The sequence below is a fragment of the Zootoca vivipara genome, chromosome 7 (genome assembly GCF_965207765.1).
Source record: "Zootoca vivipara chromosome 7, rZooViv2.hap1.1, whole genome shotgun sequence".
In the NCBI taxonomy this organism is placed as follows: Eukaryota; Metazoa; Chordata; class Lepidosauria; order Squamata; family Lacertidae; genus Zootoca; species Zootoca vivipara.
The window spans coordinates 54,067,669-54,084,936 of NC_142590.1; the positions used below are offsets into that span (position 1 = coordinate 54,067,669).

A 17,268-nucleotide genomic window follows, 5' to 3' on the forward strand; every position below is an offset into this window, starting at 1 on the left:
TCAGAGAAGGGCAGGGAACCGAGATAAAAAAGCCCTGCTAAGATCAGAAACTCTGGCGCGCACAGTGCCCCATTGTTCAGCTGTCACACTTCCTTTTACTTTATTGCTTTTGTCCAACACCCTATTGTTCCACTTCCTTTTGTCCCCTATTCAGTGTGCTGGCTTTTCATTACCCAGCCAGCCTTGTTGTTTTCATTTCTTTTGTCTGAAGTTCCTGAGAGGAAGGTTTTATTTTCAGCAGTTTGATTAATTCACAGCTTGAGACAGGCTTTGTTTGTTATGTAATTACTGCCCCGTGCTTTTCCAGAGCGCCGAGTGGCAGGGTTGGTGGCACTTGGCCAGTTGCAATGGCTGATTTCGCCCCAAGCCCCCTTCTTGTGCTTCTGCGCCAGGAAATTGCTGTGTGGTTGCATTGCTGTGCTTTTGGTTCTGACGGACCTGGAAAGTCCAAGCCGAGAGCCCTCTGAGGGGCAGTTCTCCTGTGGCATTAACACCACTCCTGTGCAAGGAAACATACATACAATGTGTGAATGCTGCTGTGTGTGTGTGTGTGTGTGTGTGTGTGTGTGTGTGTGTGTGTGTATATATATATATATATATATATATATATATATATATATATATATATATATATATGCAGTTTTCACTCTGGGGCTCTGTCTTGTACCCAATTCAGGAATTTTCTTTCACACCATATTCTGATCATGCCAAGGCATGTTTCTTTGGCAAATCCATCAATGTGACGTTTTCTTACCTCCCCCCCCTTTCCCACCTCCTTCTCCCCACAGGATGTCCATGAGGAGCCCTGCCTCTCCTCAGCTGGAGCTCGATGGAGCTGGGAACATGGTGAACTGCAGCATCAAGATAGAAGATAAGACTGAGAGCTGCTACCAGTCTACACAGGGGGAGGTGACTGGTGCTCCTCCTGGCTCTGAGAAACCACACAATTCACCATTGCCACTGAGTGAAGTTACTGAGCCCCAAACGCATCCACAGGTGGGACAAAGTATATTGGCTTCCATCCTTCCTCCTTGTCTTGAGGCAGGGCAATCCACATTTTCTGCACTCAAAGCGCATAAGCCAGGCCACTAGGATGTATAATTCCACTCAGATCTGGCCCAAGACCCTCAGTACGTGGTCTCTACATGGAGACTCTTACACACACACCCTCCCCCACTGCATTACAAATTCAGCAATAATAAATAAAATAACTAATAATGGACACTTCAAATCAGCTTCCAGAAGTGGCCACCTTATTTTAGCTAGTGGCTGAACTAGCCCAGAGTGAGTTTCTGATATTACATTTGCATCTGTGAATATGGGTATGCATAGCTGCCAAGTTTTCCCTTTTCTCGCGAGGAAGCCTATTCAGCATAAGGGAAAATCCCTTAAAAAAAGGGATAACTTGGCAGCTATGTGGGTATGTGGCCTACCTCCTGGTGTTTTGGCTTTCACATAAAAGCAGCCAGCAGCATCACTGTACAGTATGTAGGATTTCATTGCCCCCCCCACCGGCAATTCTTTCACTCGAAGCTGCTAATTTGCTTTGCTTGGGACACACACAGTATCCGGGGGGGGGGGCAAAGAGCAGTTTTGCGGGAAGGAATTCAAAAATGTTAAGTTGACACGGGGAGCTGCCCCTCAACACTACTGCTCAAGTCAAAATAGGGGGCCCTCTTGACTGTTTTGACAGTTGACTGAGTCGCTGGGATCGTGGATCCCCTGTAGTTTGAATGTGTAGCAGTAGAAACCCCTATGTAAACGGCTAGGTGTACATCTTTCAAGAAATGGCCTGCCAACAAGTTTTTGCTCCCTTAAGACACATGTCAGTAAAAATAAGTGGGGGGAAAGCTCAAGACCGTGATTTGGGGATTTTTTTTGTTAATCAAAGGGGAAGGACTATGATTCAATAACTTGCATGTCCAGCCTTTTAAATTGTCATTCCTCTCCTGTGGAATCCTCTCCCTGGTGAGGGTTATTAACACCCTTTTGGCACCAGATAACAATCTATCTCTTCTCCCATAAATTTGATGGATTGTGATCAATGTTCTGCTGTTTATTGCAAATTGTTTTTTTACTGCTGAAGTTCTGCAGTTTGGGGGCCATTGTATTGCTTTATTGTAATGTGTAATATTTATCTTTAATGCTTGGCCTTAAATCTGAACTTTTTGCAAGTTCCTTAGAGACCCTTTTGTAATGAGCAACCAATAAGTTAAATAAGGTAAATATTTAGAGGATTACAGGTGCCTCTTTCTAAGATTTGGGTGAGCCACTACCACTCACAACAGAACAGTACTGGGCTAGTTTTCCCGTCTATGATGTTTTGACACCCGAGCCATAATTTAATGTTTACTTTTCCTTTTTAAATCCACAGTCTTGAAAAGGTGTAACATTTCCTAACAGTTCCATAGGTTTTTCTTCTTCCCTCCCTCAGCTAGTTTGATGGCTGACCCACATACTATTGCAGCAATTTGATTTTGTCCTTGCTTTGTGAGTTGGAATTTTTTTTGGGTGGGTGGGACACAATCTTCTCATTTTCGAAATGAGCACCCTGATTCACTGCAGCTCATTCACTCAAGAGGATGCTCAAACACACCCTGCACAGAAGGAAGATTTCATGGGGATCAGCTCTATCTGTTATCCTTTCCTTTTTAATTTCCTGAAGGCTATGGGTGATTGACAATGGCTCACTCTCTTTCAGGAATCTGCATCTCCAGTGGACAAGGCATTAGACTCCAGGAACTCTGCATTCGAGGCGGCAGTGAGCAACCAGGAAAAATTGGATTTCAACAGAAACTTAAAAGAAGGTAAGAAGGGTGCTTTACAACCATTGCGTTAAGTCCACCTCCTTCACTCTTGCCATCTTTTCTAGGAAGAGGCCATAATTGCGTGGCAGAACACAAGCCTTGCATTCACAGGGTACAAGATTCACGGCATCTCTAGTTAAAACCCCTTGTGTTGCAAAGTAGGAAAAGAACCTGCTGGAAGGACCTTGTGGAGGTCCTGTCAGGAAGGAGGCAGATGATTGGCTTGGATGCAGTGAAAGGTAGCTTCTCATATATCCAGTAGTGGCTGGTGTGGTAGGGCAGAGCTATGGAGCCATCCTCCTGGCACGTGCATTGTTTCAGCTTACCTGGAAGAGGGGCAGCAAAGGAACAGTGAGGTTGGGGCTGCACAGTTGCAGCGGTGGAGCCAACCCGGTGCTCCTGTCAGCGCATCTTACAGGCCCCACCTCATTGCTGCTGTGCCTCACCCAGATAACCCGTAGTGACGCCATTGTCAGGAGGACAGCTCTACAGCCCAGCTGCACCATGCTGGCCCCTTCTGCTTGAATCATTTCCTTTTTGGAGGAGCTCCTTTGCTGCAGGTGGATGTAGTTACACCGACAAATGTGTGTAATAATTCTAGAATGTTCAAACTGGATCAAACAGTCCATCCATCCACCCAAGTGCCATGACTTAAAGAGAAAATAGCACAGTGGTACCTTAGTTGTCGAACGTAATCCGTTTCGGAAGACCATTCGACTTCCAAAATATTCAACAACCGAGGAGCAATGGGCGGTCGGCAAATTCCATTGAAAATACGAAGAAATGCGCCTCGGAAGCCGTTCAACTTCTGAGGCATGTTTGAAAACGGAAGCATTCACTTCTGTGTTTTCGTCATTCGAAAACCAAAAGGTTCGGCTTCTGAGACTCTCAAAAACTGAGGTATTTAGATATAGAATAATCTGTCCCTTTCCTTCAGTCCCACCTTTCGGCAGTCAGTTTCGTAAAAAGGCCTCATCATCTTGGGCACTGAGGAATCTGTCCTTGGAGATTTGTCCTCCATGAATTGATCCAGTCATCATTTCTGTTGTTCCATATGATCAATGCATTGTTTAAAATAAACTCTGAAACTTTTCTCCTTTCGAACCAGAAAGCTACCTACATGTTGTACACTAACATTCTTATTTCTACAGTGATGCCGACCATTGAGAAGTTACTGTCCAGTGACTGGAAAGAGAGACTTCTGGGGAAAAATCCAATGGAATCCAAAGATGTGAGAGGTGAGCATCTGGTCTGGTTTGGCTGGAACTGCTTTAAGGCCCAGGCCACAGAGAGCAGGCATAATTTGTTCTATTGGTTAGAGAGTGACAATATTGGACCCGTAGCCCCTCTTTTCTCCACATCAGTCAAGTTAAATTACAAAGCTTACTGTCATTGAATTAATATCACCACAGCTCATAAAGCTTTGCCTTATTACAGAGGATACGGAACCATTGAAATATAAGACATGGCTTCCCATCATTAGCTAGTATATCTTGCGAATGTATGTTCTAATACAGGCACCCCCAAACTTCGGCCCTCCAGATGTTTTGGACTACAGTTCCCATCTTCCACAACCACTGGTCCTGTTAGCTAGGGATCATGGGAGTTGTAGGCCAAAACATCTGGAGGGCTGCAGTTTGGTGATGCCTGTCCTAATACAAGGGTGGGTAACCTGAGGCCCCCAGAAGTTGCTGGATTACTACTCCCATAATCCCTAACCTTGCAGACTGGGGATGATGGGAGTTGTAGTCATACAACACATGGTGCAAGAAGAGGTCCCCAACCCCTGGTCTTTGGTGAGAATTGTATATATTATTTATAATTCACAAAATTGATTGCATGTGATGATTTCTCTAGGGCTATTGCTAGGAATAGGCCCCAGAACAAAATCTGTGTTGGGCTGGTTCATCGCAAGGTGGAACCAAAGTTTGTTTCATCCCATTTCCATTCAGGTTTTCAAGGACAAATCTACATATATAATCTTTAAATCCCACACAGAATACTTTGACATAAGAAATTAAGAGGGGGGGGACACACCATAAGGTGGTCCAAATTTGTGTGTGCTTGCAAGGTGGTCCAAGAGCTGTATTTGCCTGCCATCTTTTCTCATTTTTTTTAAAAAATCATCTGCCTAAGAGCATCTAGCTAGCTCACAGGGCTCCTGCGACTACATGCATTGAAATCGGTGCAGCAAGTAACGGCAGGTCTTGATGATGTGCTGCTGTTCTCTGGAAATTTTTTGCATACGTTTTATATTTTACATTCACCCCCTCCCCCCGCCACCTTTAAAGTCTTTGTAAAATATGTAAAATACACTTAAAATGTATGTAGGATAGCAACATTCCCCCCCCCAAGAGTGACAACACATAATTAAAAATGGATCAATCCTAGTGGGATTTGCCACATTGATTTCAATATGTACAGCAGAAATAGCCCCATGCACTAGTTAGCTGCTCTTAGGCAACTGGAATTGTTTTTGAAGGAAGACAGGCCGGCCAGCCTTGAACCACCTCATAAGAAAATTCTTAAGAGATTGGGAATCCAGTCCTGTATGGGTTCCAGAGTGACTCCTTGCCCTGAGCATCACATTTGTCCAGGCAGATAGGATCAGGTCTGTCCACTTTGGAATCATAGCTTGCTGGATTCCTCTCTCATCCTCAGAACTCTTGACTGAATTTGAATTGATCTGTATAGCAGTTAATCAATAAAATCTGTATTTATCTGCCTACAGAACAATAAATCTGAAGGGGGGGGATAGGCATGCATGTGTCCCAGCAGCAGGAACCATCTTAGAAAAGGCATTTTCTCCTGGGTGAGAGAGTGACGGTGGAATGCCTTTTCTGAGAAGGTGCCTCCCCGCTCCCCAATTTTGTAAGTACCTGCATTAAAAAGAATTGGTTATTTTTTAAAAGCAACCCCCCCTGCTACCTGATTAATTACAGCCACTTTTTTAGGGAATCAAAAGAGATGCAATCAGCTATGCTTAATTGATTATACATTGCAGACCTAGATTTCCCCAGCTCTCCTGGGGGGGGGGGGCTATGTGTTTAAAGAATGTGTGAAGGCGGTTGTGTGGCTTGATCAGCCAACCCTGCCTTTATTGCCTGTGTGTAGCAGTGCCAACCCATGCCATCTGCACCTATGGCTGATATGTGAAGGGGCTCTACCTGCCCATTGATGTACACAGGCAGAACTTAATGTGAAGGTGGGACCCTGACTGCTGCCTCTCACCAATTCATGGAGACTTCTATGTGTGCAGATAAGCATGTGAGTAGATCCCCTTCATAAATTGACTGAACAGGGAGCCTTGATCACTGTGCTAATTGTCATCAGGCACAGGGCTAACCTACATAGTCCCCTTACACTTTCTTTCAATGTATGTGTGCTGTTTGAACCCCCTTCACTCTCCACAGAGTGCTTAATGAATTAGATGTTGCAGACCTAGATTTACAAACTCTCTTCCTGTCCTTCTTCCTCTTCCTCTTTTCCTTTGGGCTCTTGTTTGTCCCAGGAACCCAAGAAAGCCTGGCAGAGAAGGAGTTGCAGCTGCTGGTCATGATTAACCAGCTGTCCATCCTGCGGGACCAGCTGCTGACTGCCCACTCGGAGCAGAAGAACATGGCAGCTATGCTGTTTGAGAAGCAGCAGCAACAGATGGAACTGGCCAGGCAGCAGCAGGAACAGGTAGGAAGTAGAACACAACTTTGGGGCTGTGTTTGCCCTTCTCAACCTTTGGGATAGGTCTTCAGGAAGTGGCTTGGATGCAGGTTAGCAGAGCCCATGTGACCTTGGCAAGGGATCTTGTCAATTCTGTCCCTGACATAATGGTGCTACAGGGGTTACTGGCACTTTACATATCTCAAGTGATTTAGGGGAAAAACAATTTAGAAGTAGTGTACCTGGTACACCAGACCCAGGAAATTACAGAGGTATTGAACAGGATGGATTTGGGTAATGCAAATCCTATAGACACACCTATGGTGCCAGGTTATCAGAGAGATGATAACGCAGAAGCATTTTCTGACACCACTTTGTATAGATGTGTTCTAGGCAAGCTATGCTTCATTGCAAAGTGCTCAAGACCTGACATTGCTGCAAGCTGAGATTTGCTCGGCAGGCGTGCTGACAATCCTACGGTTCAGGATTGGCAAGCTCTGCAGTGCATAGGATATGTGGGAGTCACAATGAAGTGGGAGTCACTCGCACAATCTCTTCTAAAGAACTAAATGCCTTACTAAACAAATCAAATAAGTGGGTAGGCGCCAACTAAGTTTTACTAGGTGCAAATCCATTGAAATTAATAAACATGACTTGGTTAGGACCAGTAGCTTCAGTGGATTGACTCTGGTTAAAACTGAGTTGAATATCGCCATTATTTGGAATGGGAAAATGGCACTGGTGTAAAGTGAACAGGTTCGCAAGTCACATATAATGTTATCTTCTGGTGATGCAGGGAGGTGATGCTGGTGGGAATAGGTAGATCTGGGCTTCTGCATGGTGACAGGGAAGAGTTAAAGGTTTTATTAGCTCTAGCCATACACAGCATAATCCTATGCATATTTAATCTGGTGCATGCCTCACTAGGATTACAATTGTAGACTTAAAAACGGAATACAGTTATTTGCAATAATGAGTATTTGCAATAATGAGAATTTGGGGGTGAGTGGGAGAACCAGCTATTAACGATAGTACCTTCCCCCCATGCATGTAGAATTCAGTCCCACAAACTACTTACAATGAGCTACATGAATTATAAATGTTGTTTGATCAATGTCTATAGAACTTTAACGGTTAAGTGCAATTATGACCACTTTACAGTGATTTGTGAATCACGTTGATGCATCTCTCTGTATATCATTGCCTCTTGGAATTCTTAGATTCCCCATGTTAAAAAGTGTACAGTTTCCATGGGATGTGTGAATATGGAGGAAAAATTAGGAAAGCATACAGAACAAGCAGGAAAGTTTAAAAAAACTAAACACCAAAACTAAATAAAACATTGTTTCAACTTTGTGATTTCCAAGTCCACAAATCAAGACTTTTCAAAGGTTCCATTTCCCCATTTTAAGGTCTATATTGATCAAGCAGTTGTTGACATGGAAGAATAATTGCAACATGCACGTCAGCTGCACTTTGACACCTGTTGTATTTCTGAAATGATAAACCAGGTAGCATTCATAGTTATGTACAAATTTGTTGCCAGTTTATACTCGTCATAGGATAAGACAAGTTGACAGGATACAGTGGAACCTCGACTTACTTACACCTCATCTCGCAGACGTTCCAAGTTGAGACCGCGGCAAACCCGGAAGTAAACACCGGGTTTGTTGCGATTCGCACATGCGCGGAAGCGGCTTCTGCCATCTGTGTGTGCGCAGAAGTGGCTGCCGCCGAATGCACACGCACACAAGACGCCTCTTCTAGCGTACCATTTCAACCAGCGGATGGACCTCCAGAATGAATTATGTTCATAAGTAGAGGTTCCACTGTACTCCCAAGAACTCAGCTGTCTTAAGAAGAATGAGAAACTGAACAATTTTAGGAAAATTAGATTACAGAGGAGTGGGCATATTAGTTTGCAAAGAAGATAAAAGCTCCTGTGAAGTCATCAATACTACCTAATTTATTGCCACTTGAGTCTTTTAAGTAAGGACAATCATTTACTTCATCAGGTATGGTTATGCATTGCAATGCTACCAAATTTGAGAGACAGCAAACCTTCATGATTTAGAAGTAATCCCAAGAGTTTAGATTTTAGGATTATATCAGGGGAGGTGAACCTTTCGTCCTCCAGTTGTTGCTGGATATCTAGATGGCTGCAGGTTCCTCACCCTGCATTATATACTTGTTTTCCGCTCTATAATGTGCAAATCTGATACCAGATTGATTCAAATAATGTGCTCATTCACCTCTTCCTTACAAAGACTCAAGCTTGGATCGTGAAAGGGCTGGGAGGTTCTCCTTTGTAATAAAGATGGAGAAGTGCTTGGGAAAGCCGAATGGGAAGCGTCATGTGTCTTGAAGTTCTCAATGCCTGGTTCATAGACAGCAGCTCTCATGGGCTGCCTGTGTTCATTTGGCCCCTTGGCCCTTCATAGTCTTCTCCTCTTGCAGATTGCCAAGCAACAGCAACAGCTGATCCAGCAGCAACACAAGATCAACCTGCTACAACAGCAAATCCAGGTAAAAGGGTTCTCCTTCCCCCCTGCACATAGCAAGGAAGTTAGACTGAAAATCAGGAGACAAAGACAAAGGTTTGGCACCTGGCTCTGCCAGATGCTCCCTGTGTAACTAGGTTAGGAGTGACGCATTAATTCTTTTTCTAGCTGTCCAGAAATTAACACAGAAGCAGGACAATAGTGAATTGAACATGCATTCAAAGCGTAAGATAGGTCTGCCAATGGCTGGAAATCTAAACCCCTTATTTAAAAGTAAAGCCCATCAAAATCCATGGGTCTCACTTCAAAGTGAATGTGTTTTAGACTAGGGTGTATGCTGTACAGTACATCAGGGGTGGGTAATCTGTGGCCCACAGTTCGGATTAGGCTTGCCATGCTTCCCCATTTGGTCTCTGAGACCACCTGCCTTACACCTGAAGTCATCTATGGCATCAGTTATGGGGCAGGTGAAGATTTTTTCTTAGCTATGAAGGGGCTGGTGGCACCTGCAAAGTCCTGTGCATATTGCCCTGCACAGCTCTTTGCAAGCCTTGGCAATTGTCTGATTGCTGGTCTTTGCAGATAGCTGTGTGTGTGGTGTTTTAAAGCCCTAACAACCAGCTGATCATCAGGGTTCAAAAGACCATATGTGACTCTCTGCAAGGACTCATGAGCAGCTGATTGTCACCATTTTAGCAGAAGATTCCAAGGATTGAACTCCAAGCTGTTGTGCAGAGGGGGGGGGGGTCCTAACTCACCTCCTGCACTGCAGTCCCTATGCAAATTGCCCTTCTGCACTGCAAATTCCCACCATCCCATCCCTTCTGGCTTCCTTGAGCACATAAAAGGAAAAAAATGGCACTGGAAATGCATTTTCCCATCTCATTCTCACCGTAGTTTGACCCTAAGTTTCAGCCTTCCCTCCACTGCAGTATGGCATGGTTGTACCTCCATAGATATGTTGGGAGGGTAATTTCCTTTGCCTGGAAATTAAACAAAGGGTTTCTCTTTAAGGTTTCCAGACTCAAAAGAGAGCAGGGCAATTAAAGGCACAGAAGTCCTGTCCTCTATTGAGTCTGGCAACCCTAGGCTTTTGTTAGGGTGGGGGCAGAACCTCAGATTTGTGTTGATTTGTATTGATTGGGGGGCAGCTGCCCCCCTTGGCTACGCCCATGACAGTAAGTGTCACATTTTTAACACAAAAAAGAGGTGCCAGTACTATGTACCATTGAGTACCTCCTGAAAGAAAGCACTGCTTAAAGGTAACTTTGTATTTGGCTTTGTCTGTCTGTCTGTCTGTCTGTCTGTCTGTCTGTCTGTCTGTCCCCCTCACCCTTTTCTCTCCAGCAGGTCAACATGCCCTATGTAATGATTCCAGCCTTTCCTCCCAGCCACCAGCCTCTTTCGGTCTCCCCAGATTCTCAAATGGCACTTCCCATCCAGCCAATCCCTTGCAAACCAGGTACGAAGAGGCCAAGAAAAGTGTTGAATTCTGGTTAATGGGACACAGTATTTCTGGGTGCTTCTGCACAGTTGTCTTCCGTGTGTGGTTCATTAACAACTGCAACTATTCAAGTCCATGGGACCACACAAATCTATGCGGTCGGCAAATTAGTATCCTAGTTTAAAGCCAAATCAGTCAGGCTTCTTGGATTTAAAGAGCTGGTTCCAGCTAACCTGTCTTGGCCTTCACTTGAGTCAGCAAAATGTTTGGGGCTAGCCTTGCCTCAGAGAAGGGCCAAGATACCCACCCAGGATTACAGTTAGTGGTCCTGCAGCTGTGGCAGAAAATCCCAAATTGTCTCGGTAGGATCTTGGAGAAACTGGTGGAGCTTTATGGTCTGGGCCGCACAGTCAAGAGGGAAGGCCTCTGCCCCCCCCCCAACATACCACCAAGTGCTGCACCTGTAGGGACTGTTTTGGGGAAAGCTCCCCTGATCCTCAGAGAAGTCTGTGGTTTAGTTATTAGAGGTTTTTTCTCAGAGTTTAGGGGATAAGATGTAGGCTCCAATGCCAGTGGATTCCCATGAGAAGGACCAGTGTGTGGATCTGTCTCCTCCTTGGGGCTGCTGTCATAGGAAGACTCTACACCAGAGGACCATGACTCCCTCAAATGCTCAGAGACACACACCAGGGAACTATTGATTAGCTGTTAAACCAATTTCAATTTTATGCAAACCTATTTTGGGTTGCCTAACCCTGAGAGCCCCGTTTGAATTTCCTAGTTCTTAATGCAGAAAGCTTGCGATTCCTGGCGAGGTTTCACTGGGAGAAAGATATGAACTGCTGTTTGATTCAGTAACTAATCTCCAACTGTTCTCTTTCCTATCCCATCTACAGGGGAATACCCCATGCAGCTGCTGCACAGCCCCCCTCTGTCCGCACTGAAGAGACCCGCAAGCTCAGGCCACCTACAGATCCAGGTGCAACCCCCAAACTGTTTTCCCTGTGTGCTTCCAAACTCCCCTGGGAATGTGCTTCTACTCTCCTTCTCTCCTTCCTTTTCAGGAATCTTCGCAGCCACTGAACTTAACAGCAAAGCCCAAAGGCTCTGAGCTCCCCAATTCCTCCAGCTCACCCAGCTTAAAGATCAGCAGTTGCCAGTCCCTCGCTCCTAACCACGGGGTCTCTCAGGAGCTGCAGACCAGCCCTCCCAGCCTCCCTTTGGGTAAGGCTATGGAAATTCCCCCTGCTCAGGTTCTGAGCTGGCACAGAAGTGCTTCTGCATTTGGAGGACAACTGCAAGCTCATGATTTGTTACCTTAGTCTCTTGATTTGATGTGGGAAAAGATCTGCACCCATCCCTGGATTTAGGAAGGACTTGAACCTGGCATTCCTCGGGATTCTGTTTGGCATTGTTTTCCTCTGTTGGTACTGCTGCACCAGTGTTGGAAAGGGAAAGGCTGTAGCTCATTGGTAGAGCATACAGAAAATGTCCCAGGTTCAATTCCTGGCATCTCCAGGCAGGACTAAGGAAGACTGGGGAGCTGCTGTCAATCAGTGGAGGCAATGCTCAGTACTAGTCTGACTCAGTATAACACAACTTCATATCAGTTATGCCGACATGCTCTGTTTAAATGTTGAAACAAAATAAAAAAAATCCTTCCAGTAGCACCTTAGAGACCAACTAAGTTTGTCATTGGTATGAGCTTTCGTGTTCATGGACACTTCTTCAGATACCATGCACACGAAAGCTCATACCAATGACAAACTTAGTTGGTTTCTAAGGTACTACTGGAAGGAATTTTTTTATTTTGTTTCAACTATGTTTGACCAACATGGCTACCTACCTACCTGTAACTGTTTAAATGTGTTTCATTTAATATATTTTTTAAATTTTCAGTAATGTAAAATTCCAAGCCTGCTTGTATATGGCAGTTTTTTTGCATTGGTTTTGAAAAGGAAGATACCATGAGAAATATACTTTCACTCTAGAGCAGCCTTTTCAACCAATGTCCTCCAGATGTTTTGAACCAAAGTTTGCGTAATCCTTGATCATTGGCAATGCTGGCTGGGACTGACATGTGAGCCTAAACATCTATGGAAGGCACTAGATTAGGAAAGAGCTGCTCTAGAAGCACATATTCAAATTTACTAAAATGTGGTTTGTTTCCCATTTAACCACTTTGCTATGTTCAAATACAGAACACTGAAAAGTGGATTTCTCCCCATTTTCAAATGCATCCTTATGAATCTCCACTAAGTGGGGACCTGAATCTCCATTCTTTATGGTACAGTGCTAGTATTTCCAAATTAATAGCTGCAGAGTACCTGGATGTAATCTAATGTGTTTTGCATGAGAGGGGCTCACCCTGCAGTTTCATGATAATGGAAGGCACAAGATAACTAAAGCTTTTTTTTCTGATAAGACAAAAATCTTTTGATGGGTCTGGGTCTGAGAGAAGATTAACTGGGTGCTTTAGAAGACAATGGATGTAAGACTGCTGGAACTGGAACTTAAGTGATGTGCCTTTCTTCCCCAAGTACCTTACTGAGAATGGGTTCTGCGCAAGGGCCCAGATATCCCTGCTGGATCTTGTGACACTGATTCCATTCCATTTTTAAATTTCAGGGTTCCTGGGGGAGGGAGATGCTATCACCAAAGCAATCCAAGATGCCCGGCAGCTTCTGCACAGCCAAAGCAGAGCGTTAGATGGATCTCCAAACCATCCCTATAGGAAAGTAAGTGGTATTTCTGAGATGGGTTTGGTCTTAAAAAGGGAGAGAGTTGGGATTTCCGTACTTTTTCAGACACTATACTTATGCATGCGTATTTGCCTTGTACATTTATGAACATTTATTCTATATAAGACCTTAGAATTCCTATAACACCCTGAAGATGTACTCTCTATTAAAAGTCACGTGTGAAAACCATAATTTTGAGGAAGTAGATACGAATAACTATAATGTGGAATCTGTGGTGGGATAGACCCATCACCTGTAAGGAATGTAACTGGTACCCAAGTTTTCAAAGTCAACTTTTGTAACAGCAAAGAATGAACTTGCCAAGGCTCAATTAGGAATGGACTCATTTATAATTAGCTAACTGGAACTTGGTTTAGACTTGAATTTAGGTATACATTTTTAAGCTGAAGACGTGCTAAGCTTGTGCCTCTAGCGAGGTCATCAGGAATATGAGAAGGCTTGTGGGCTTCTTAGTTGAGCTTCTATTGGGGTAGAAGCTCAACTAAGAATTTCACAATTACCTCCACTGTCCCTTCTTTTTGCCCCAAAATATACCCTGCAAAGGCAACAAGAAAGTGTGTTGGCTCAGGATTAGCCCAGAAGTTCTGAACTGGGAAGCTGGTGCCTGAACTCCCCAATTCTGAACTTCAGGAGCATCACTAAATAGAATTATTGCTCTGTTGTCATAAAGTTACAAGAAGATCTTGCTCCCATGACTTTTGTCTTTAGAGTGATGCTTTTAGAAGTGATCTAGAATGCTTGTTGGAGTTTCCAGTCTGGTTTTAATGGGGCTTCCCTAAAAATTGAGGGGATTCTGATATTTTCCTGCCCTGCCTGCTGAGTTCAAGCATGGTGGTGTGTCCTAAACAACCTGTCCAGGCCCCTTTGTCTTGCAGATAGTGCTGCATGCTGGTCTTGGGGTGGTCTTTGGCTGTCCAGTCAAGGAGCAGCTTTTAGGCTATGCAGCCCTGCATTTTGGGGCTCCTTATTTCGCAAAAGTCATTTACCTGTATATTCGGGCGTATAAGACGACTGGGTGTATAATATGACCCCCAACTTTTCCAGTTAAAATATAGAGTTTGGGATACACTCGCCGTATAAAAAATACGACCCGACGTATAAGACGACCCCCCAACTTTTGAGAAGATTTTCCTGGGTTAAAAAGTAGTCTTATACACAGGAATATACAGTACTTTTGACTAACAAGAAGTAAAAACATACAGTCTTTATTTAGCAAAAAGTGCGTGCCAGTAAATGCTTCAGTTGAAGTTTTCATTCAAGTCACTCCTAACCTTGCTTGCCCTGGTAAAATTCAGTAAACCACCTTCCCATGTGCTTTCAGGACCACGTCAGCTTGGATTCTTCACCTGCAAAAGAACAGGTGGATGAGACTTCTTTGCAGAGACTGGATGAGTCCATGCTAACCTGTGATGGGGATGGTAATGATAGTTGATCATAAAAAATTATCTATGGTAGAATTGGGTCCTTCTCCTCCCCCCCCTGACTTTCTGTTCCTCACAGGTGCTTCTGCTGCAGTTAACATATTTCAGGTCTCCAAAGCCCAATAATCGGGGCAGGAGAAAGGCAAAGCTTCTGAAAAATCCCATTTAGTGAGATTCCTCCCCCATGGACTTTACAAGTTCTCAGCTTCTTTACAGTTCCACATTCAGCTGATATGCAGAAACCACATTGTGCTATCTATAGCTGGTGTGGGAGACTTTTGGCTCTGCAGACATTGCTGAACTACAACTCCCATCAGCCCTAGCGAGCATGGTCCATGGCCAGGGAGTTGTAGCTCTGCAACATCTGGAGGGCCAAAGGTTCTCCACACATGGCCTATAGGTAGCACAGTCCCGGCACCTCTCAGGTAGGTTCATTCTAAGAGAATGAGAGAGGAGTTCAAGAGAATGAAGGAGGTGTTCATAGCATTGGGAGGGGGAACTGAATATAGAAACTTAATGTTATTCCTCCACAAATTCTTGTCATTGAAGTGTGGCTGCTTGAACTGGCCCCACCTCTTGTCCTGCTAGCTCCGGGTTTCAGCTTCACAAATTGAGCAGAAAGGGGCAGATCTTTACTCCTTTATTTTTATTTAACAAAATTTGTACACTGCTTCACTGCAAATAAAACCTTTAAGTGGTTACAAAGCAGTTATCTAAAATTGGATTGCAAAAAAATCAATGTAATATCTTGCTTATTTAAAAAGCAAAATGAATAAAACAAACAGTTACAAATAGACAATCTAAGCTAAAATTATAGATTAAGATCAGCAATGTACACATCTTGGGTCAGCTTGCCTAAACAGAATTGCCAAAAAGAGTTCAGTGAAGGCACCTGCCTGTTGACAGTGCACAGGGAGTTCCAGAGTCTAAGAACTGGCACACTAAAAGACTGTTTCCTTGCAAGTGTGGAGCAAACATTACCATATTTACTTGAATCTAATGCTCACCTTTTGGGGCCAAATTACGTTGTGAAAATTAAGGTTTGGATTAGATTCAACAGCGCATTAGACTCTAATAAATATGGTATGTGGCACCTGTATAAGCGCCAGTTCCACAGCTCTAGGTGGTTGAGTGGGAGGCATATATGAGGGTAAGGGGATCCTTCAAGTAAAGAGCTCCCAAGCTGTGAAGGGCCTTGTACACTGATAGAAGTTGGCCTGCAAATGGGAATGTGTGGAGGAATAACTTCTGAAGGAGGATAAGGAGGGGAGCCACTCAAAGGAGGAGGAATAGGGAGATATGTGTGGCAAAGGAAAGTTGACCAACTAGATTCCTGTGGGAAACCCTCAAGCAAGATTCATGCACAAGGGCCCTCTCCCCTCCTGTGGTTTCCTGCAACTAGTACTCAGAAGCACTGCTGCCTCTCACTGCGGAGGCAGACTTTAACCACCTATAGCTCTCTCCTCTATTAATCTGTTGAATCCTATTTTAAAGCCATCTAGGTTAGTGGCCATTGCTGCCTCCTGTGGAAGCGAGTTCCCTAGTTGAACCACGCACTGCACGAAGAAGTATTTTATTTTCTAAACCGAGTCTGCTGGTTGCGCCTAAACGCCCTGATCCTTTGCCAGTTCTGTTTGGCTTGGCTTTGCCGGTGTCTCTATAGTGACCGTTCCTTGGTCTTTCCTTCACAGGCTCACGGCATTTCCCCGAATCCAGGAACAACAACCACATAAAGCGTCCCATGAATGCCTTTATGGTGTGGGCCAAGGACGAGAGACGGAAGATCTTGCAGGCCTTCCCAGACATGCACAACTCGAGCATCAGTAAGATTCTAGGTAAGTCTCTGGGCAGGTGTCCTTATTCATTCTGCTCCCCCCCTTCCCCTCTATGGCTTTTGGGATTCCTGTAAGGCACATTGTTAGCTCCATGCACCCTCAGGCAAGGAATTACTGCTAATCTCATGCAGGTTACCAGCAGGCTGTGCGCTAGGATAAAAGCACAAAAGCAAATCCTCCTCATATTCTCTCTCTCTCTCTCTCTCTCCCTCCCTCCCTCCCTCCCTCCCTCCCTCTCTCTCAGCTGTCTTGATTTTTTGGCTCTGACACCTGAGCACACAAGCAGATGTGAAAGCAGCCTTTTCTATTTTTTAAGGTCTTTTTTTGCTTTAGAAAAAAAAGAGAGCAAAAACCCACATGTGCAGAGGAAACCCATTCTCAGGGAGCTATAGATACAGCTGTGGTTGTGGGCCCTTTTTTTATGCAAGCTAGTGACATAAACTGCTGGCTTTGCACTGACCTAGAGAAGCAGTTCTAGCCCTTCCTTGGCAGCTGTGAAGTCAGCCAGCTTTTCCCAGTAGCGAGCCTGTACAGACTTAGCACTTCTTCCATTCAGCAGCAAGCCTATTCTGTCTCTTGTTCTTTAGAGCTTTGCTGCTGGAAGAAGGAACAAAAAAAGGCTTCCTTCCAGGAACAGGATTCTGAGCTGTGGGTTGGTGGGAGGCAGTCTCTGGACTGCCGCCAACCCAAGGAACTGGTGCTTGAAAACCTGGAACTTAGAAGAGAGGTTTCCAGTAGGCAATTTTCTCTCTTCACACCAGCATGCAGCTGACCTAAAGATGCCCGGCATGTGAAGTTATTCTGAAATTCACAGCCAGCAGAAATCCTCATCGGTTGGTAC

At 44.5% G+C, this 17,268-nt stretch overlaps 1 protein-coding gene across 6 annotated transcripts in view; it reads left to right on the top strand.

Moving 5' to 3' along the window:
• The window catches only part of SOX13 (SRY-box transcription factor 13), a 62,483-nt gene that overhangs the window by 34,602 nt on the left and 10,613 nt on the right, over positions 1-17,268 (top strand). For 3 of the 6 annotated variants that reach the window (XM_060277068.2, XM_088673363.1, XM_088673362.1), the window contains exons 2-12: positions 789-996; positions 2,702-2,807; positions 3,959-4,045; positions 6,319-6,491; positions 8,922-8,990; positions 10,316-10,427; positions 11,306-11,388; positions 11,474-11,633; positions 13,038-13,147; positions 14,493-14,589; positions 16,284-16,427. In XM_060277068.2, the coding sequence (XP_060133051.2) occupies positions 790-996; positions 2,702-2,807; positions 3,959-4,045; positions 6,319-6,491; positions 8,922-8,990; positions 10,316-10,427; positions 11,306-11,388; positions 11,474-11,633; positions 13,038-13,147; positions 14,493-14,589; positions 16,284-16,427 (1,348 nt within the window). In that variant the 5' untranslated portion in view covers position 789. Of the gene's footprint in view, positions 1-788; positions 997-2,701; positions 2,808-3,958; positions 4,046-6,318; positions 6,492-8,921; positions 8,991-10,312; positions 10,428-11,305; positions 11,389-11,473; positions 11,634-13,037; positions 13,148-14,492; positions 14,590-16,283; positions 16,428-17,268 lie in introns of those variants that run through there. The other 3 variants (XM_035122772.3, XM_060277070.2, XM_060277069.2) reach the window with 1 other exon arrangement.